The sequence below is a fragment of the Eulemur rufifrons genome, chromosome 5, assembly GCF_041146395.1.
Source record: "Eulemur rufifrons isolate Redbay chromosome 5, OSU_ERuf_1, whole genome shotgun sequence".
NCBI classification, from domain to species: Eukaryota; Metazoa; Chordata; class Mammalia; order Primates; family Lemuridae; genus Eulemur; species Eulemur rufifrons.
In genome coordinates this window covers 11,081,807-11,103,620 of record NC_090987.1, presented here as the reverse complement: position 1 = coordinate 11,103,620, position 21,814 = coordinate 11,081,807, and the positions used below count along the sequence as shown (strand labels likewise).

General features: G+C 31.9%; 1 protein-coding gene across 5 annotated transcripts in view; it reads left to right on the top strand.

Moving 5' to 3' along the window:
* Positions 1-21,814, top strand: part of RELCH (RAB11 binding and LisH domain, coiled-coil and HEAT repeat containing) — a 103,235-nt gene that overhangs the window by 13,583 nt on the left and 67,838 nt on the right. For 4 of the 5 annotated variants that reach the window (XM_069467925.1, XM_069467923.1, XM_069467921.1 and 1 more), the window contains exons 2-10: positions 156-245; positions 8,141-8,212; positions 8,324-8,379; positions 8,472-8,585; positions 12,010-12,213; positions 12,320-12,411; positions 13,030-13,323; positions 16,045-16,120; positions 17,088-17,183. In XM_069467925.1, coding sequence (XP_069324026.1) covers positions 156-245; positions 8,141-8,212; positions 8,324-8,379; positions 8,472-8,585; positions 12,010-12,213; positions 12,320-12,411; positions 13,030-13,323; positions 16,045-16,120; positions 17,088-17,183 — 1,094 coding nt within the window. Of the gene's footprint in view, positions 1-155; positions 246-8,140; positions 8,213-8,323; positions 8,380-8,471; positions 8,586-12,009; positions 12,214-12,319; positions 12,412-13,029; positions 13,324-16,044; positions 16,121-17,087; positions 17,184-17,331; positions 17,356-21,814 lie in introns of all 5 variants that reach the window. The other variant, XM_069467922.1, reaches the window with a different exon arrangement.

The window sequence follows — 21,814 nt, the reverse complement described above, 5'->3', positions numbered from 1 at the left end:
GATCATTTTTACCTTGATTGTTTATTTTAAAAGAATATTCCTAGATATTAGAATCATAATAACTGGAAATGATCATAGGTATTTGAATTTCAGTCCCTTATTTTGACAATTAAATAAAACTCTGCTTATTTAATACTTTTATATTTCTCTTATAGATCGAGCTGGGAGCATCAGTACCCTTGATTCTTTAGACTTTGCAAGATATTCAGATGATGGTAACAGGGAAGCAGATGAGAGAGTGGCAGGTAAGATTGTAAAGACAGACTTGGATTCTTTGACATTCCAGAAATGATAAAATGACTTGAGGAATTCTCTTCCTTCTAAAATTTGGCATGTGAATATAATGTATATAGTTATTATACAAAGTTGTGTTACTAATTACTAATTTATTATAAGTTTGGGGATACCCCATCTACTTCTTCTAGTGGTGCTGTGAGTCTCTGGTTATATACACCTACAGTTTGCTGAGTTATGCTTGTAGCCAGCAGTTTACAAGCAAGCAGTTGTAAAACTGGTGTAAGACAGGCTTAGGTTAGCCATGGTATAATGAGGCTTGGACCTAAGCCTCATTTTTTGATCCTTCAAACCAGGAATGAAATTCAGGTATGTATACCAGTACAACCCTATTGATTGTTAAAAATTGGTTGAAATACTTCCATGCTGGTTGGTGAATAAAACTTTGCCTTGAGTTTCCTGGGTGCTCCCCAACCATCACAGCATGTCTCCAGAAACTTCTGACTTTCCTATGATCCAGAAAATAAAAGGATTAATGTTCGGTATGGCAGGGGCCTCCAGGACCCTGCCCATTCCAGTAAGAAGGACAGTATCCTTTCTGATTGCTTGGTTGCTCATTTCAGTTTCCTTCCCTTCCCATTCCCCAATCTCCTTACTCTGCCAGTCCTGCCCTCTAGGCATCACCACTGGATCTGTAGGGACTTCAAAGGACCAGTCTATACCCCATGTTCTGCCTACACCAGATAAGCCCAGTTGGAATCTGCTGGGGGTCCACCCTGGAATTCACCCTTGTAGCAGCCCTGGGTCCTTAGGTATAAATATCTGGTGCCTTTCTGGTGTCTCAAGGCTGTGGCTACCTGCCATTGAGGTCATTCTTGAGCGCCTTACAGGAATTGTAGTTTTCATAAGACTTTGGCTCCGAGGGAGATGGATAAGCAGACAGATATATCAGTTAGGTATTTTGAGCTCCATCAGAATGGTGGATACTTCTGGAACAGGAGGGATGCCACATGGCACAGATGGGACCTGTTAGGGCAATATGGGGTCAGGGAACAAGAATGTGGATCTACAGGAATGTGGATTCCTCTCTTGAACATCTTTGTTGAATTTTTCTTTCATTTACTGGAACAAGTTTGTTAAAACCTACCAAATGTTTACCCGTCATGGTAATTATGAACAAAAATGAGTGCTAATTCTTATATAACACTTGCTCCTTTCGAAACACTATTCTAAATATATATTCACTCATTGATTTATGGAATTATCATCATCTTCCCCTCCCCAGGAAAGTGAGGCACTCAGAGAAATTATATAAGACTTCAGTAGCAGAGCTAGGATTCAAATCCAGATAACAGAGGAACAGAACTCACAATTAACTATACCATATGCTACCTCTTGGCATGAAAGATTAGGTTTGATCTAATTAAAAATGACATTCCAATAAATGATTTTCATTCATTGCTCAAGATAGAGATAAGTGTTTATTTTTAAATCTCAGTATTATATGAGTTTTAAAAAAAGTCATTGTTTTTAATTCAGCAGACACTAAGAGATGGGATCAGCAGTATAACCAATACCAATATCAATTTAATAGGACAGTCACTAAAAATAGTCTAATTTGGCCCCCTATTTCAAATCACAGTTTAGTCATGAGCATCATTTATTGACAACTGTAACAAAACATCAGATCATATCAGTAATATCTAAAAATTAGCAATTCAAATAGAAATTATTCAAATAATTTTAGGACTAATTTATCCTACTAATTCTTTCATTTTTCAAATAACATTGTTATATATAATTAGATATTATGTACTTTATGTTATATATTAAATATATGGTGTTTTAGTTTATGACTAAATATATCTAGTTTTGTATACTGTTTTATTGTACAAATTGTTGCGTATTAGAAAATAACTTCTACCCAGAAATTAGCTACATAATTATGTTTTTTTTCTTTACTTTCCATTTGAAAACTTACATTTTATGTTAAGTCAAATTGAAGAGGTTCATTATTCTCATCATTTGGGTATTTTAGTACTTCTAATTAGGGGAAAACATTGATGTAACAGCAAAATGTTTAGCTTAAATTTGTGATCATTAATTGTTTGGAACAATCTTTTAATTATTCATGTCAATATAGGTAGAAGAGAAGAAGAAAAGAAGTTCCTCTGTCTAAATACCACTGTGTATATAACATTTTCATTCCCTAACTTTTTATTAGAACTCAGAGTAAAACGGTTTATGTCTCTATCTGATCTAAATGGTTTTTGAGAGACAATTAACAAAGAGCAGTGGACCTGGGTAACCCACAGACTTATGCAACTAAGAGTGAAATGTATTCAGTATGTGATAGTTCTGACCTTACATTTTTAATCTAAAGAATGTACTGTTTCTAAGTTTGGAGTGATAAAGTAATTTTTAATTACTGTACTGTGCTCATATATAAATAAATACTGTCTTTCCATCTTCATTGGAAAAGGGAGGAGGAAGGAGGAAGAACATATGTTATCCCAAGAGAAAATCTTTCAGTCTTTTACTGTTCTTGTACCATAGCCTGTTATTGAATCAAATATGTGAGTATTTGGATGGAACTTTATTAAAAAGCTTCAATTAATCACAACTCCCATTTCTAAAAAAATTTGACTCTTTGCTAATCACTGGTAGTAACTTAAAAGCTTATCGAAAGACCAGTAATCCAGAAAAGATATGTCATCTGTCATCGAATCACATGTAAACCTCACTAAGAATGAAGAAGCATGTAAGAAAGAAGGGAAATCTCTTTATTATTTTTCTATACCAGTGTTGGATGGAAGCTGGTTATAGATAACACAGTAATGAGTTCATTGCCCCACCAGGCAAATGAAGGGTCTTCTCCAACCTTTAATCAGATGTTGTTTATGAGACAGATACTGCATTTGTTTTCAGCAACGATTTACCACCTTTCTCCTAAATTTAAAAATCTGGTTATTTTTTCAAGTCTGTACAGATTTTCCTTCAAAGAGGAAGGGATCTCTAAATGAACAAATATTTATTGAGCACTTACTCTGTGCAAGGTGCTTTATGTAAAATATTTTATTTAATCTTATTAACAATCCTACAAAATAGGTCATGAAATCTTTGTTTTATACATTAGAAAACTGAGGTTTACCATGGTTGAGAAATTTGCCCAGTAACTTCCGTATAGCAAGGGGCAAGATCAGGATGTGTACTCATAGAAGTTTTTTATTCCAAAGCCCACAATATATCTTTTAGTACCAGACTACAGCTGTAAACCATCTGTATATTCCTGTGGAGAGCAGAATCTTGTCTTTCCTCTATAGACTATTTCATGTAGCCATTTTCTTTTTTTTTATTATTTTTAATTATTATAGGTACATTATAGTTGTATATCTTTATAGGGTACATGTAATGTTTTGATACAGACATACAATATGAATTAATCAAATAAGGATAATTGGGGTATCCATCACCTCAGGCATTTACCATTTCTTTGTTTTAGGAATATTCCATTTCTACTCTTTTATTAGCTATTTTAAAGTATACCCTAACTTGTTGATAATAGTCATTTTTTGGTGCTATCAAATATTGTTCATTCTAACTATATTTTTGCACCCATTAACCATCCCCACTTTATGCCCCCCTCCTTGCCATTTTCTTTTAAAAGAAGTAAAATTTTAAAGGTTTTCATTTCAGTTGTTTTCCATTTCTCAATTTATTTTTATATAAAGTATATATTTTCATACAAAAATGATTTAAATAGTAGCAGATGCCAAACCAAAATGAGCTTAATCTAGGTGATCTTTTTTTTCTTTTTAGTAAAAGGCAGTTTATATGTTATTGGATAAAACTACTGTTAGTGCATATACAATGTACCTCTTAAATTTTCAAATGTTCTTAAAGGTAATAAGAGGTTATATTTAAGGTAAAAATAAAAGTGATTTTATATTCTTAAATTTGTGTGGGTTTGGGGGTGAGGTTTTTTTGTCTTTAACATATCCTAAAGTATCTTTCATGACAATGTTAGTTTCCTAGGGGAAAAACAAAAGTGGGAGGAAAAAAAAACAAGAAAGTGTCATGGTCAGATAAGTTTAGAAAATTGTGGTTTTCTGCAGGATTTTTCAAGGCTTTTAATGTGGTACTAGGTTATTGTAATAATTTATATGTTAAGTCATAAAGGTCTGAACTATGACAATTACAGAGACAAATGGAGATGAATGGTTATTTAGGGAGTTATTAAAGGATCGTAATCAATATGGCTTGGACATTTAATTGAAGTGAGAGTAAAACAAGGGATAAATGAAGAGTACTCTCCAGGTTTCCTGTTTGGCCAGCTGAGTAGGTAGTGGTGCCATTATTGGAGAGACTGCAGGAGGACAACCAGATTTGAGAGGAAGATGTGAAATCCATTTAGATAGGATCAAATTCAAAACTTATGAGACATTCAAGTGGGCAGGTCCAGGAGATAATTGGGTAGATCTGTGTGTTAAGAAAAGGATTTAAAGATTTCTGCGTCTTTAGAGTACTTCTGATAGTTAAAAACCACAGAAGTGAATATCATCCCAGTGGCTTATGAAGAGAAAAGGACCAGGGATGATACCCTGAGAAACACCAGCATTGAAATGAGTGATAAAGGAACCCAAGCAGGAAAAACAATAGATTTTTTTTCTCTAGAGGCTGTGGGACAGAAGATGCTTTCTTCCCACTAAGATCAAAATAGAAAAAGAAATGTCTACAAACTATGGAAATTGTATCTTGCTTTGATTCACTTATCCCTCTGTAAGTCATACCTATTGTTTGTATATTTCTTAAGTCTATAATAGGCAGGGAGAATTCTCTAAACTTAGTAGGGTTGGTAATGGTACTGTCTTAGGATTTTTGTATTATTTTAGGAATGGGTTTATATTCTAGCTCATATTCTTAAGAAAATTGAAAAGAAGTTTTCCTTTTCCTAGAACTGTTCTTGGAATACTAAAATAACAATGATGGGGAAGTGCTATTCATATTTCAAATCACCTTATATTCAGAAAAAAATACTCTAGGAATCTCTGATTTGAAAGACAGTTTGACATTACCATGAGATGGCAAAATCCTTGACTCAGACCTATTGATTTGAGCTCTTCAGTGGTGAACTGGAATGGGAATGAAAAAGTATTAATACTTGACTCAGACCAGTGTTATGGGAAAGATCATCCAAAATACAGTAATATTTTGAGTTTTGTACTAAAATGAATTAAATCTCACAAGTATTTCAAGATAATATTAGTGATAAATTGAGTTGAGGCAACAAAGGATCTATCTTTTATTTCTACTTTGAAATTTCACACTTTACCTGTAGTGTCTCCATATATTTGTACATCTACTAAGTCATGAAGCATGATCTTTAAGCACTGAAATACCTCTGATCTATACCATTATTATCCAACCCATGTTAGGAAATAACTGTTTCAACTAATCTGAAGTTTCTTGTACTAAATTATTAATTATTTTGGTAATATTGTAATATGTAATATTAATATACACCTACATCTTTGCAGTTATTACTTTAGTTCCAGTAAAATTGCATTAAGCAGGTTGGTCATTGATTTCTTCAGCATTTTTTAAAGTCATAAATATCCTCAAATATTTTTAGGAAGAATTATAATATTTGAAAAATACTTGGAAGTTTGATATAATGTGTCTTTTTACAGGATAATTAAATTTGAGATTTAATCTAATGTTTAAATAAAGAGGAGACAAATTCATATCTGTAAATATAGCACTGCTGTAAAGAACATTTCTTATAAAACTCACAAAACTGCAATTACTTGATCATACTATGCCATTGTAGAGATGTGCTATAGCTTCAAAGATATGCCTTTGTCTTGTAAAGTCTGTATTGTATATTAAGGGAAACATGCAGCAGAGTGAATTCATTTTGATAGGCACTATCTTTTCAAAGCATTGGAAACTTCTAATGATATTTGGCAGTATATATGTAGATGTGCATAAAAATATAAATTCTTGCCGTCTGACATGGGTTTTTCTGGCTTTCTGTGCCTTAATCATTCAATGTTTTGCTCTTGGTCACCTAAACTTTCACTAATTGAATTTTGAGTTTTTCCCAGTTTGTGTTTTAACCATTTTTTTTTTTTCATATTTTTATCATTCTGGTATAGGGCATTTCTGATCTGCAATTGTTCTGTAATATGTCTCAGTAAATTTTAAGTGATATCAAAAACATAATATGTACATTCATTTTACTTAAGATATAGTTAAGAATTTTTAAATCAAAATCAATTACCTAGAGTTTTGGAATTTAAAGAAAAGTAAAAGAACATATGGTGTAAACCTATTCTGTACTTACTTTACACTGAATGTGTACAGCTTTACTTTAAGGAAAGCTTTAAGACTAAGTATAGGTATTAGGGAAAATGTTTTATCTTTGTTGCACAGAAATGTTTGCAGATCAGCATTGCTAACTACCAAAAAACATACAGTAACATACAATATCATCTGATTTTTAGTTGTGCTTCCTATGTTGCTGCAGTTAAATTCTGTGCATCAAAATAATTGGCCTTCATGTATTAGATGTGATTCAATTACATCTTAAGTTTTTATTAACAATTTGCAAACTGAGTGAATCTTAATCTTTCCATATATTTTTATAGCTTTGTTGTCTCTGATATCATCTCATGTGACATCTTTTTTCTGTTTATTAGTCAACCAGGGAAAAATTGCATCTTTAAGATAAAACTTTAAATTCCTAGTTTTTCTGCAGAACTATTTAATTGTTGTAATTTTTCAAAATCCATTTGTGACAAAGATCACTTAATTTTCCCAGAGCTTTACTTCACAAAAATGTATTTTTTCCAAGTCCAAGTTTTCTTTCTCTTCAGCACAATATTTATACATTTTAAGAAAAATTCTCAGTTAAGACACATGTAATTAAATCTTGCTTGTTATGAAACATTTTAAAGAGCTTGTTAAAATATTTCCTCAGTATTCGTATTTATTTTATAATCAGACTGTGGTTATAAAAGAAATCTTTGAGATTCACTAATACCTCTTAAAATGAACATTATCTATTAGAAGAATTATAGGAAACTTTGAAATTTTACTTAATTTTACATGGTATCCTTAGATAACTATACTTTCAGAAATGTACACAATCATTTGCTTTAGAATTTTATTAATTAGGAATTAAAAGAGATACTATTTCTGTCCTTTGGCTTTAAATGAAAACTAATATAAAACCCTTAGAACTTTTTTTGGATATGTGTTTAACATATCTATGCTTGTTTTTAGAAAACATATGCTTGTTTATTGAAAAATTTACAGGCATCTAAACATTTATTAAATATTTAAGCCATATTCCTTCAACATGTTAATGAAGGGATCTATTCACTAACTTTTCTATATATTGATTTATAACATTATTCTAGACAGTGCATTTTAAAATAACTTTATTTTTAAAAATCCTATGGTTTTTGTTTTTAAGGGTATTTGCTTGGGCTTCATCTGATTTTACCTTTTCCCCTAAAATTATGTCACTTGAAAACATGTCATTACATTTTTTACCTAGACTAAGTAAAGCAGAAGTACCCATATTACTAATATTTTTATTTATCTAAATGAGAGTATACCATAGATTTTATTTTTAAATAGAGCTATGCCTTGTCAGACAGCTAGAACTTTTGAAAATAATCCCCTGAATTCTACTAAAACTATGGAAAACATTCACCAGTTTGCTTGCAAATCAACTCTGCTGCATGCGTTCACAAGTTTCATAAAGATTGCATGCTTTCTGTTTTTCAATACAAATTGTATTTTTTTTTCATACCCATCCTTGCTTTTTATTTTTTTATTTTTGTTTCCCTTTTCTTGGTTGGATGCCTGTGTGTGTTTATTCCAAATCCCTGTCCAGTCCTGGAATTTGAACTACGGAAAGCCAAGGAGACCATTCAGGCCCTCCGAGCCAACCTGACAAAGGCTGCAGGTGGTGTACATAAAACTTTTTTGAGACTTTTTCTATTTTGACAATGCAGAAGTAGCTTAGATATTTTAAAATGTAAAATAGTAAAATATTATTTATATTTTCTTCCACCAGAACATGAAGTTCCTTTACAGGAACGAAAAAATTACAAATCAAGTCCTGAAATTCAGGTGGGTGAATGACAGATCTAAAAGTATCTCCCACATAAAATGGTAGGACAAATATTGAAGGATTTTCCATTTGTCTTTTATTTTGCTTCCAGGAACCAATCAAACCTCTTGAAAAGAGAGCTCTAAACTTCTTAGTCAATGAATTTTTATTGAAGAATAACTACAAGCTTACATCAATAACCTTTTCAGATGAAAATGATGATCAGGTAATATTTTGACTTCTTAGTGCTAATGGATCAGTTTGAATCTTGCACCTTAAAAAAGTAAATGTCAGCAAGTTTATTATGTAGAAATCAGGAGGTCATTATTTTAAGTCAAGATTGTTCTCTTGATCCATGAAATCTCCTATAGATCTTTTAGCAAAAATAGAAATTCTTGATTGGGTGCAGTGGCTCATGCCTATAATCTTAGCACACTCTGGGAAACCAAGGAGCTGGAGACCAGCCTGAGCAACAGTGAGACCCCGTCTGTACAAAAAGAAGAAAGAAAAAAAAATAGAAAAATTATCCAGGCATGCTTTTGCGTACCTGTCATCCCAACTACTTGGGAGGCTGAGGCAGTAGGATCCTACTCCTAGGCAGTAGGATCACTTGAGCCTAGGAGTTTGAGGTTGCAGTGAGCTATGATGATGCCATTGCATGCTAGTTGGGGTGACAGTGTGATTCTATCTCCAAAAAAAAAAAAAAAAAGTTCTCTAAAGGAGATAGCAGTTCATTTACTCCCTCATTTACTGTATTTGGCAAAAATTAAATGTAATCAATTTCTAGTTATTTTTTATTACGGTAGCTTCATTGAACATGTACTATGTAAAAGACATTAAAGTCATATTTAGCTAACATAAATATCATACCATAACATACCATAACTATGGTTATAGTTTAGATTAATTGTGTTTTATAAATTAAAGAGTGAATAGGAAAAGTTTTGAATATATAAGAAATAGTATTGAGAGTCCGAAAAGAACACAAAAAGAGGAAAAGAAGAACAAAGATGAAAACAAATAGCAAGATGGTAGATTTGAACCCAGTTATATCAATACTCACTTTAAAGGTAAGCGATCAATCCTTCTCAGTTAAAAGATAGAAATTATTAGAGATTTCAACAGTGGTCTTCCAGTAATTGAAAGAACAAGGCACAGAAAATGACTTAGGATGTGAGACTAAAATTTATATGAAAGGGGAAAGGAACTGGTACAGTCAAAACAACTTTAATGAAGAATAACAAAGTTGGAGGACTTAAACTATCTGACTTCAGGTCTTAAAAGATATTGTAGTCAAGACAGCATGATATTGATATATAGACAAATAAATCAGTGGAAGAGAATGGAGAGTGCAGACATAGACTCGCACATAGATCATCTGGCAAAATGCAAAGTTAATTCCATGCAGAAAGGATAGTCTTTTTTTACAAATGGTTCTGGGACAATTTGGTATCTATATGCTGCAAAAATGAACTTCAAACTATATTTCATGCCATATATGAAGTTAACTCAAAATGGAACATAGACTTAAATGTATATCCTGAAAACCTATAAGGCTTCTAGAAGAAAACAGACAAAAAAATCTCTGAAGACTTTAAAGATGGGCAGAGATTGATTAGATACCAAAAGCATGTTGTTCTCTGTCAAATTTTCTCTCATCAAAATTAATAACTTCTGCTCTTTGGAAGCTACTCTTAAGTGAATGAAAATATAAGACACAGATTGAGTGAAAATATTTGCAAGTAACATATCTGATAAAAAGATTTATATCCAGAATGTATAATGAACTCTCTAAACTCAATGATAAAAATCAACCCAATTTTTAAAAGAATAGACAAAAGTTTTAAATAGGTACTTCATCAAAGAAGATATATTGGATGGCAAAGAAGCTCATGAAACAGATTCCCAACATCTTTATTCATTAGGCAAGTGCAAATAAAGTCAGTGAGATACCACAATGAATTTATTAGAATATCTAACTAAGACTGCATGAAATCTTGGGTAGGATATGGAGCAACTGGAAGTCTCATCATTGCTGGTTCTAAGCACAGGGTAAATATGTAATAAATTTTGTATGGATAATAGAAATATGGACATTTGAATAAAATATGTAATATTTATTTAATATTTTTTTTTTTTTTTTTTTTGAGACAGAGTCTCACTCTGTTGCCCGGGCTAGAGTGAGTGCCGTGGCGTCACCCTAGCTCACAGCAACCTCAAACTCCTGGGCTTAAGCAATCCTACTGCCTCAGCCTCCCGAGTAGCTGGGACTACAGGCATACGCCATCATGCCCAGCTAATTTTTTTTTTCTATATATATTTTAGTTGGCCAGCTAATTTCTTTCTATTTTTAGTAGAGATGGGGTCTCGCTCTTGCTGGTCTCGACCTCCTGACCTCGAGCGATCCACCTGCCTCAGCCTCCCAGAGTGCTAGGATTACAGGCGTGAGCCACCGCGCCCGGCCTTATTTAATAACTTTTTAAGTGCTAAAAGTCATTTAGTTATTATTGTGGGCTAAGCACTGTGTTAAGTCCTTTATATACATTTAATTATAACCCCTTATAAGAGATAATAAGTATTGTACCTATTTTACAGATGACCAGTTTAAGCCTCAAATTAACTTATAATAGTAATAATTGAGACAGATATGAATTTCATATTTATGTCTTGTTTTCTCCAAAGCCCCCACTTTTAGTAATCCTATCTGCCATAGATTTAATCCTCAATAATAGTTATGCCATTATTCAAATAAACCATCAAAGAATTAAGGGTATCACATTTAGAACATTCAGATGAATATGCCATAGTTTCTCAAAGAAGGTCTTGTAAATAAGTTATATCAAATTAGTACTAAATTCTGATATGTTAGAGGAAGATAGAATGGCAAGACTGTATTTGCATGTGATTCTTACTCTGAAACATCATAAAGCTCTTCTAAAATCTTTGCCTATAGAACGCTTGAGATTCTATGCCTTTTTGTATTTTTCATAAAACTGTGTTAGATTGAATTAAGAAGAACATTTTACTACACAACAAATCAAAGAGCAGCTATTTGGATTCTGAAAATTGCCAGAAGCATTTTTAATAATACAAGTTAGAATCATGCAACTATAGCAAGAAGACAAGCAGATTAAATTGCTTGCTTACTCACTAGAGATTACACTAAGTATACAGAGGTTGGAATAATAAAGGAAGAACAAAACTAATGCCATCAATGAGTTTACTTATAATCTACAAATAATAGCTATAATTTATGAACCAAGACTGTCTTAATCTAGACATATTTTACGCCTTTATGCCAATATTTGAGCATGTTTTACAACCTTAAGAGTTAGCACAAGCCTTAAAGTTGAGTTTACATTTTTGAGAGATTTAATAAAAAAGATTGTGTAACATCTTGACATCTAAGATCATTAAACCTGTTTAGAATGTCAGGAAACTTACATGAATAATATTGAACAGTGGAAGATATGTTATAAAATAAGTTTAAGAACAGCAATTACTCACTTAGAACATACACTTTGACATCATGACAAAATTATGATTATGTTGGCTTTTCAAGATATTAGCAATAATAACATGCTTCCCCAAAATGCAAGATAAAATCCTCAAAGTTTTTATATATATATACTTTTTTTTTCATCTTTTAGGATTTTGAATTATGGGATGATGTAGGATTAAACATTCCAAAACCTCCAGACTTATTGCAACTCTACCGTGATTTTGGAAATCATCAAGTGACTGGAAAAGATCTTGTGGACGTGGCCAGCGGGGTGGAAGAAGATGAATTAGAGGCCCTTACACCAATTTTAGGAAACCTTCCTCCACCCCTTGAAACTCCCCAGACTGTAGAGGTGAACAATATCAACTAAGTAGTCAAGTCCACAAGAAAGTATTTAAATTATATAAAAGCATACTGTGAGATCTTGAGTTTCTGTTTTTCTCTTCTTTTGATTTTAGAACTCCATGTTAGTACAGAAATTAGAAGATAAAATTAGTTTATTAAATAGTGAGAAATGGTCATTGATGGAGCAAATCAGAAGACTTGAAAGGTTAGTACTTAATCATCATTTCTAAAAATCCTCTTAAAAGTTTTTAAAGACAATGGCAAGTTATATAAATACATGAAACAGCATTTCAGTTGTGAGGTGTAATTTTTTTACCTTTTAATACTTCTGAGAGAAAGTTCTATAATTGCTTTATATATTTAAAATAATCATGTCTTTTTCCCCCCAAAAAAGTTATTAAATCAATGTAGTTATCTTACAATTGATTAGATCTTGGAATTAAGAAATAAGATTACTTCCCCTTCACATTAGTGTTGTAGATATTTCCCGTTCATTATTTCATTTAATTCTTATAATAACCCTATCGGTATTATATTATGGGTATTGTTCCCATTTTGCAAATGAATAAAGAAGTTAAGTGCTAATCAAAAGCAGGGTTTATGAGGCCTTTTTTATGCTCATTGTTGAGAGTTTGTGGCTACACTTTTAAGTATATGAAGCATCAGTGAATATTGTGTAAAAAAGGTTTATCACCTGCCAAACCATTTGCTATTAATATGTTATACTTTTAAAGCATTAAACCCATTATGAGGTTCATGCTACTGCCAAAATTTTTAAAAGTACAGTTGTTCTCTGGTAATTTCTCTTTCTTTCTTTCTACAGTGAAATGGACTTCCTCAAAAATGAACACTTTGCCATCCCAGCAGTTTGTGACTCTGTTCAACCTTCTTTGGATCAGCCTCCCCACAAAGATTCGGAAGACAGTGGACAAGGTCCAGTTGTAAATAGTTCAGACAAGGGAAAAAGCAAGGATATCCATCTTTCAGTGTCAGATGAAGCTGACTCCACTATTCCTAAAGAGAATTCCCCAAATTCTTTGCCTAGAAGAGAAAGGGAAGGAATGCCATCTTCTTCTCTATCAAGTAAAAACACAGTTCATTTTGACAAACCCAATAGGTTAGTATGCATCCTATATTTTGAATTGCGTCTTTCAGCTATTTAGTACATGTCAGACTGGAAGAGGTTCAGTTCTTACTTTGAACTTCCTTTGCAGATTAGATGTATGAAGTTTTACATTTTGTGTGAACTTAACACACAACAAAATACTTGTCACAGAAAAACATGTCACAAAGTAATTAATTAATAAATTAAATTACATCAAAGAGGAATAAACCAGAGGCTAGTTTCTGTCTTAGCAAAGTACTTAAATCTGTAAATAATATGTGTGTTACTATGTGCTATGAACACTTTTACCCAATACTTTTTCGCATTTCACTATTTTTCGGTCATTATCACTTAAAAGAACATTTGGTGCTGCCTAGTTGCCTATGTTAGAGAGGGAATAGTTTTGCTCCTGGTCATTTTTCCTATGTCTTCTTCTACTACTAATATTGTATCATTTATTTTTTTAATTCATTTCAGTTTTATTGGGTTGCATTTGTTGAACTCAGGTAAAAAGTGTGGTTCCTGCCCTTTATAATGCTTTCTACTGGAGGAGACAAAATATAATTTTAAAACCTTTAGATTATAATTAAGAAAGGAATATTTACAGAGCTCTTTTTATATGTCAGACACTGTTCTTAATGCTTTATGTATACTAATTTGTTTAATTCTTATAAATGTCCTATAGTGCATTTTTTCCACAAGGTCATGCTTCATCCTCCTATTAAAGAGAGTATACCCAGTGTGAGGATATGATAGAAAAGCATGACTGATTTGTTTTAGACATATTAGTATGTCATTATTACTGAGAAGTATGGGATTTTTTTTTTTTTTTTAAGAAAAGCTTTTTACTCATGAACCACAATTTTCTGTGCAACTAGAAGGGGTATGTGAGTGTGTATATATACATGTTTTCTATAGGTATTATGGGGGTTACAGAATTGAAATAGACACAACCCAATGCTCAAAGTATTTGTTCTAACATGGATAAGATATGGTCATAAAAATCTGTATTATGATACTCAAAAAATAATTGCATTTATAATAGTCCTTAGTGGTTAGGAATACTTTTGTGTATCTCCTTTGATACTCCAAAGCTACACTATGGAGATAGATGATTATTAAATTTGTGCAACTAATTTGTTTAGCTCTTACTATGTGCCGTGCAGTGTTACAAGGAATATAATGGTAAGCAAGACATATGAGTATCCCTTCAGTCACAAACCTTATAGTATGAGAGAGACCAATAATCAAGCAATTACACTATGGTATGAAAAGTAGTAGTATGAGAAAGGTATGGCTTGCTTTGGGAACACCACATAATCAAGGCACCTAACCTAGCAGGAAAGGTTTTGTGGAAAAGTGTCATCTAATCTCAGACTTGAAGACTAAGTAAGAGTTAATCAGGTTAAGAAGTAAGAGGAAGAGTCTTCTCACTAAGGGAGAACAGCATGTGCAAAAAGAACACAGTGCTTTGGTAGAACTAGGAAGGATTTATTAAGGTTTAAGCAAAAAATGCAAATGAAAGGAATGACAGGAGATGAAGATGGAGAATTAAGCATAAACTAAGTCATAAAAGCATTTGTTGACTCATTGCAGAGGGTTGGAACATGATGGTATCTAAGTATTAGAAAGAGTCTTCTAAGGTAGAGGTAATTGGAAGGTAGCAAAACTGGAGGAAAGGAGACAGGGTACATATTGGAAGAATCCAAGTAAGAAGTGATTGAAACCTGTACTATATTGGTGGATTGGCAATGGGTATGGAAAGAAGTGGATAGATTTACAAGAGAATTAGAAGTTAAAATATTGATTGGATTTGAGGTTAAAAGAAAGTGAAGGATAAAAGCTGATTTGAGGTTCCTGGCTTGGGCAAGTGAATAGATTATATTCCCTCCTCTGAGAGAATGTGGGAGGAGCATAAAAGAGCAAAAAAGCTCAAGCTTTGGCACAGCACTCTATAATCACAGAAATTCCTGAGTGCCACTCTGTAGTGTATACTAAATAAGCTTTATTATGTAATTTTGGGGGTTAGCCTTTTCTTTGTAGTTTGAGCACTAAAGTACAATTCATAGTCATAGTTTTATGAATACTACTAAGTAGAGACCAGTGTTGTTTTAGAAATACGTTGTTTTAACCTCCTTTATTAAACATAAATAGGCTAAAATCTTCAATTGCAAAAAAAAGTATTTTGAAAATATACCATAAATATTGAATGAGCCTCTTCTTCATTTATCTTTAAATTTTACTACTTTTATGTGGGTTTATATTATAATATTAAGGTTTATCGTGAGTATTACCTATGTCTTCGAAACTTTAATTCCTCTCAGCAATATTCCAAGTCCACCTTTATATCCACTTTACCTTTGTTTACCTTTCTGGGACCATAGAGAATCAGGGATGAGAAAAGGCCTCATTTCAGATTTTGCAAATACTTTACACAGTCATTCATCTACTACTATATCATTTCAGGTTTGATCCAATAACATTTAGGGGCCATTCACTCACATAACATCAAGCTACTGCAAGAAGATCACCAGTTACTATTGATATTTTTTTTTCCTCCTGTACAGTTCTCCAGTGAAGTGTTCTTCAAGTTACTGGTGGCTGAGAAATCTGGTTAACATTTGTGGGGTAGAATTAATGCAGTAATAAGGATTACAATATGCAACTTACTTTCTCCTTAAATGTCAGTGGTAATTCTTTGGTATTGTCTCCTTTTCATCCGATATCTTCTAGGAAATTGTCTCCTGCCTTCCACCAAGCATTACTGTCTTTTTGTCGAATGTCAGCAGATAGTCGTTTAGGATCAGAGGTAAATTATACCTGATATTCTTACAACTTCCTTAAAACGTTCTGCTATTTTTCTTCTTAGTATCTCCTACAGAAGCATCTATGATAAGACTATATTTCAAAAGCAAATCTATTATTTAAAGTAATGCTCTAAGAAATAGCTCTTAAAATTTTAAATTTTTAAGGAAGGTAGTTGGCTATTTTGTTCTTTGGATTAAAGCTTTGTTTATTAATATTAAAGTGACTTTTTGTAATCTCTCTTTTTAGTGTTATGTCTAATGATAGCATCTCTTGGGAAGAATTCAGAAAACCAATTTAAATATGCAGTTTATATATCAGTGATTCTTAGATTACTCCATTATTTTCACTTCATTAGGAGTGATTGTCTTCAACAGATGAATTTGTTAACTTTCATATTTGTTCTTTTCAACTATTTTGTAACTGTTGTTGTAGACTCATCTTGAAAGGGCATTTTATTATTTTTTTCTTTTGCCTTTGTTCTCACTCCTCCCTTTCTAGCTGCTTTGTTGTTGGTTCCACTTGACCTCCCATGGGTATCTGTCCCATGATGGTTTAGATGTACTCTGGAAATCCTCATTTTAAAACTGGATCAGCTTCCTTAGACCACTCCTTGTGTGCAACTTTGGTGCACAAACTCTTACCTTAGTCAATGATTACAGCTTTGTGGGCATCTTTTGTAGGACAAAAACAAACACTGAGGAGATGCACCAATCCTATGCTATTCCTATTTGTTCCCAGAAAAGCCTATTAGGCCTGCCTCTTTTCACCCTTGTTTTTTATTAGTATTTTAAATCCATTTCTGGCCCACAGAAATGTTGATGCTCTTTGGGACACTGTTATTGTTATCATAAGTTATAATATTAGAATGTGAGTTTAGAGCAGGGGCAGCAGGGTAGCCTGAATTATTACATACCATCATGCACAGAAGTTCTCCACTGTCGTTGTTTATTAAATCTCTCATTTTCTAGGTGTCTCGGATTGCAGACAGTGAAAAAAGCGTTATGTTAATGCTGGGACGCTGCCTGCCACATATTGTTCCTAATGTGCTATTGGCAAAGAGAGAGGTGAGACACATAAAAATATTTTCATCCTAATAATATCATCATGTTGTCCATTTTTTGTCATTTTGAAGTTTAGTGATATATTTTATTTTGTTAAAGTCTACTACTTGCAATCATATTCTTACTTTTGTGCATGCATCTCTGCTCCTAGAGAATGGTTTTACACCTCTGTCAGGTGAGTTCAGTAAAACTGCATGGGATTCATGTTTTTCCAATTTTGCTTAAAGCATTGTTAGCTTCTGCAGCACTAACTATTACTGTAGGTCCATTTATGTCTTGAATACAGCCTGGTTTTTATATTACCAGTTAACTAATTTATCTCTGCCCTTGGTATGATATGTTTGATATGTCTACAGAAATGGACAATCTTTGTATTGAAAATTAACAGGGACTAATTATGTAATTGTTCTTAAATGTATTCCTGTAGTTGCCTATTATAAATGTTAGTTTTATTATGTTTGGCAATAAATTACACTTATAGGATAGTCATAATATTGACTATAACTTTTAAAAATACCTTTTTTATTTTTCTTGTAATTAACCTATTATTGACAAATGCTTTAAATATCCAAAATACAGATGCAAGTATATTTAGTCCACATAGCATATGTTATGAGCCATAAACAATATAGGAAGCTATCTTTATAGTTACAAGTTATTATTAAATATAGTTATATTTAGCCAATGCAAGACTAATGAAAAGTTATCTGTAATATCATTTAAAGGACAGTGGATGATTTATTTGCAAATAAGTTAAATTATTTATTTTAATTATTCAGTTTATGAAATAAATTTCCAGTTCACAAAATTTTTTTTTTACAAAGAATAGATTAAGAATATTTTAGAATGTATCATGTAAGTTTCTACTGTCATCCTCTTAATATTTACCACTGATTTTACTCATAATTCTTGGGACCTACAGTATGATAGGTACATAATGCATTGGCAAAACCCATTTAAAGCTTATCCTGACCTTAATTATCCATTTAGCACTAGAAATTTGTACTGATCCTCAAGAAAACATGTAGAACTTTAAAAATGTTTATTCCTAGAGATATTTTTTATTAAAAAGACTATGTTTGCCTACTGGTGGTTTTATTTTTACCCAATTATTTAAAAAACAGTTGTAAGATATTAATAAGTATGGAAAGTCTTCTATGTCTTGAAGGATCAGTGTCCAATTTCAGATTGTTTTGCAGTTCTGCCTGGCAGAATGGTGTTTGAGCTTCTTTTCCTTTTTTAGCTTGTAACATAATCCATGTAATGCATTAATGTTTGCATCCCTTTTACAGTATTTCCTCAATATGATCCTTAAAGTATCACAAAAACCTAATTTTGAGATGCAGTTCTAGCTTTTTTATTTTAATTATCCATATTGTCATAAAAGACTACCACTAAAATATGATTGTACTGCATGAAATATTTATAAATTTGCATTATCAGTAATGAGATACATTATATATAGATATATTTACATACACACATGCACATATATATCTAATTTGTGGTATGATGCTTTTCTGGCTGATTTTAAATTTTTTATGTTTAAAAAATATATACTCATTTCATGAAGAACTGATCATTTATCTTTGTTTATTTAATTATTTGTGCATTATTCTATTTTATCAGAAAAGTTGCCATTTATAATAAAACAAAGTTGTTTTTCCTCAAAATTAAATTGGTAAATAATGAAATATATCTTAGTTTGGTTTAAAACCAATTCCTGGGCATAAAATGACAATTTTTTTTCATTATATCCTTGATATTGAATTACTTTTTAAATATTTCACCTCCATTCCTTAAATCTATCTTTTTAAACAGCTCTTATGATTGAAGGGTTAATATTTTGACTTTTATTTCTCAAGTTTTATATATATTCTCTTGTCAGCATAAGCCTTTTTATTGGTATGTAAATATAATTAAAATGTTCCTTGGTAAACTGGTCATAGTAATATCTTAGCTGATTAAATAAATAAAGCATTAGAAACAGGGTTTAAGGTTTTAATTAAGTAATACATTCACATGGTTTAGCATTTATATATTCTGGATATTTATTACATATATAATTTGCAAATATTCTCTTCCATCCCGTAGGTTGTCTTTTTACATTCTTGATAATATCCTTTGATGGACAAATGTTTTTCAATTTTATGATCTGATTTGTTTTTCTTTTGTTGTGTGTGCTTTTGGTGTCAAATTTAAGAATTTACTGCTAAATCCAATGTCAGGAATATATATATATAAACCAAATTTATAAAACTATTAGAAGAAAACATGGGGTTATTCCAATATATTTAGATCCTTGATCCATTTTGAGCTAATTTTTATATATGGAGTGAGGTAGGGTCCAACTTTTCTCTTCTCATATGGCTGTTCATTGCCTAACAACATTTATTCAAGAGAAAAATTTTCCCCTATTGAATGGTCTTGCCACTTTTATGAAAACTTAATTGGCCATAGATTGTTTGGCTTACTTTCTGGACTCTAAATTCTATTCCATTGTTCTTGTATAGCTGTCCTTATGCCAGTACCACACTGTTTTGACTACTGTAGTTTCTAATAAGTTTTGAAATTGGAAAGTATGAGTCCTCCAACTTTATTTTTCTTTCCATTTTTTGCAAAACAGATCATTGGAATTTTGGTAGAGATTATATCAAATCTGTAGATCATTTTAGGAGTATTGCCAACCTAACATTGTCTTCCAATTCATGGACATGGGATGTCTTTCCATTTATTTAGGTCTTTAACTTCTTGCAATAATATTTTGTAGTTTTCAGTGTACAATTCTTTCACTTCTCTGGTAAAATTTATTGCTAGGTATTTTATTCTTTTGGATGGTATTGTAAATGGAGTTGTGTTTTTAATTTCCTTTTCAGGTTATTTATTCATGGTGTATAGAAACAACATACAAATTTGAGATTTGTACATTTATCTTATATCTTACAACTTTGCTGAATTTATTAGTTCTAGTAGTATGTTTTATTAGATCTAGTTGTTCTGTGGAGTTCTCATCATGTCATCTGCAAACAGAGATAGTTTTGCTTCTTCCTTACCAATTTGGGTAGCTTTTGTTTTTTCTTCTTGCTTAATTACTTTGGCTAGGACTTCCAATACAATGTTGAATAGCAGTGTTTTGAGAAATCAGATACTCTTGTCTTGTTTCTGATCTTAGGGGAAAGCTTTCAGTCTTTCACCATTGACTGGTGTTAGCTATAGGGTTTTTATAAGTAAGTGCCTTTTATAATGTGAAGGAAGTTTCCTTCTATTCCTAGTTTGCTAAGTGTTCTTAGCATGAAAATGCATGAAGTTTTGTCACATGCTTTTTCTGCATCTGTTGATATGATAATATGATTTTTTTCCCTTCATTCTATTAACGTGGTATACCTGTATTACATTGCCTGATTTTATGTTGCACCACCCTTGCATTCCTGGGATATATCCCACTTTGCCTTGGTTTGTAATCTTTTTAATGTGCTTTTGAATGTGTTGATAGTATTTTGTTGAGCTTTTCTGTGTCCATATCCATAAGGAACACTGTTCTATAGTTTTATTGTCTTGTAGTATCTTTGTCTGGCTTTTGTATGGGGTTAAGACTGGCTCCATAGAATGTGTAGGAACTGTTTCCTCCTCTTCCATTTTTTGAATTAGTTTGAGGAGGATTGATTTTAATTCTTTAAATGTTTTTTAGAATTCAACAATGAAGTCATCTGGTCCTAGACTTTTCTTTGTTGGGAAATCTTTGATTATTGATTCAGTCTCTTGTTTTATATCTGTTGAAATTTTCTACTTACTGAGTTTTGGTAATTTGTGTGATCTAGGAATTAGTTCGTTTCATCTTGTTTATCTGATTTGTTGATAAACAATTATTTATAGTATTCACTTATAATTCCTTTAATTTCTTAAGGTTGGTACTAACATCCCTGCTTTCATTTCTAATTCTAGTTATTTTCATCTTCTCTCTCTTTTTTAAGTCAGTCTAGCTAAAAAGTTTGTCAATTTTGTTGATCTTTTCAAGAAACAACTTTGATTTTGTTAATTCTCTTTATTATTTTTTAGCCTATATTTCATTTATCTATAATCTTTATTATTTCCTTTCTTCTTCTGGCCTTGGGTTTAGTTTGGTCCTTCTGTAGTTCTGTAAGATATAAAGCAAAATTGTTGACTTGAGATCTTTCTTCTTTTTTAATGTATGCCTTTACAGCTATAAATTTCCCTCTGAATATTTCTTTTGCTGCATCTCATTAATTTTGTTATGTTGTGTTTCCATTTTTATTCACCTCAAAGTGTTCTCTAATTTTCTTAGTGATTTCTTCTTTGTTCCATTGGTTATTTAAGAGTGTGTTATTTAATAGCTACAAATTTATGAAATTTCTATTTTTCCTTATATTACTGATTTTTAATTTCATTCCATTGTAGTCAGAAGATACTTTGATTTTGATCTTTTTAAATTTGCTAAGCACTGTCTGTGGCCTAACATACGGTCTATCCTGGAGAATGTTCCCTGTGCATTTGAGAAGAACATATATTCTGCTGTTTTTGGGTGGAATGTGTTCTTTATATGTCTAGTTGTCTATATGTGGTCTAGTTGTTCTATAAGGTTCAGGTCATCTATTTCCTTACTGATCTTCTGTCTA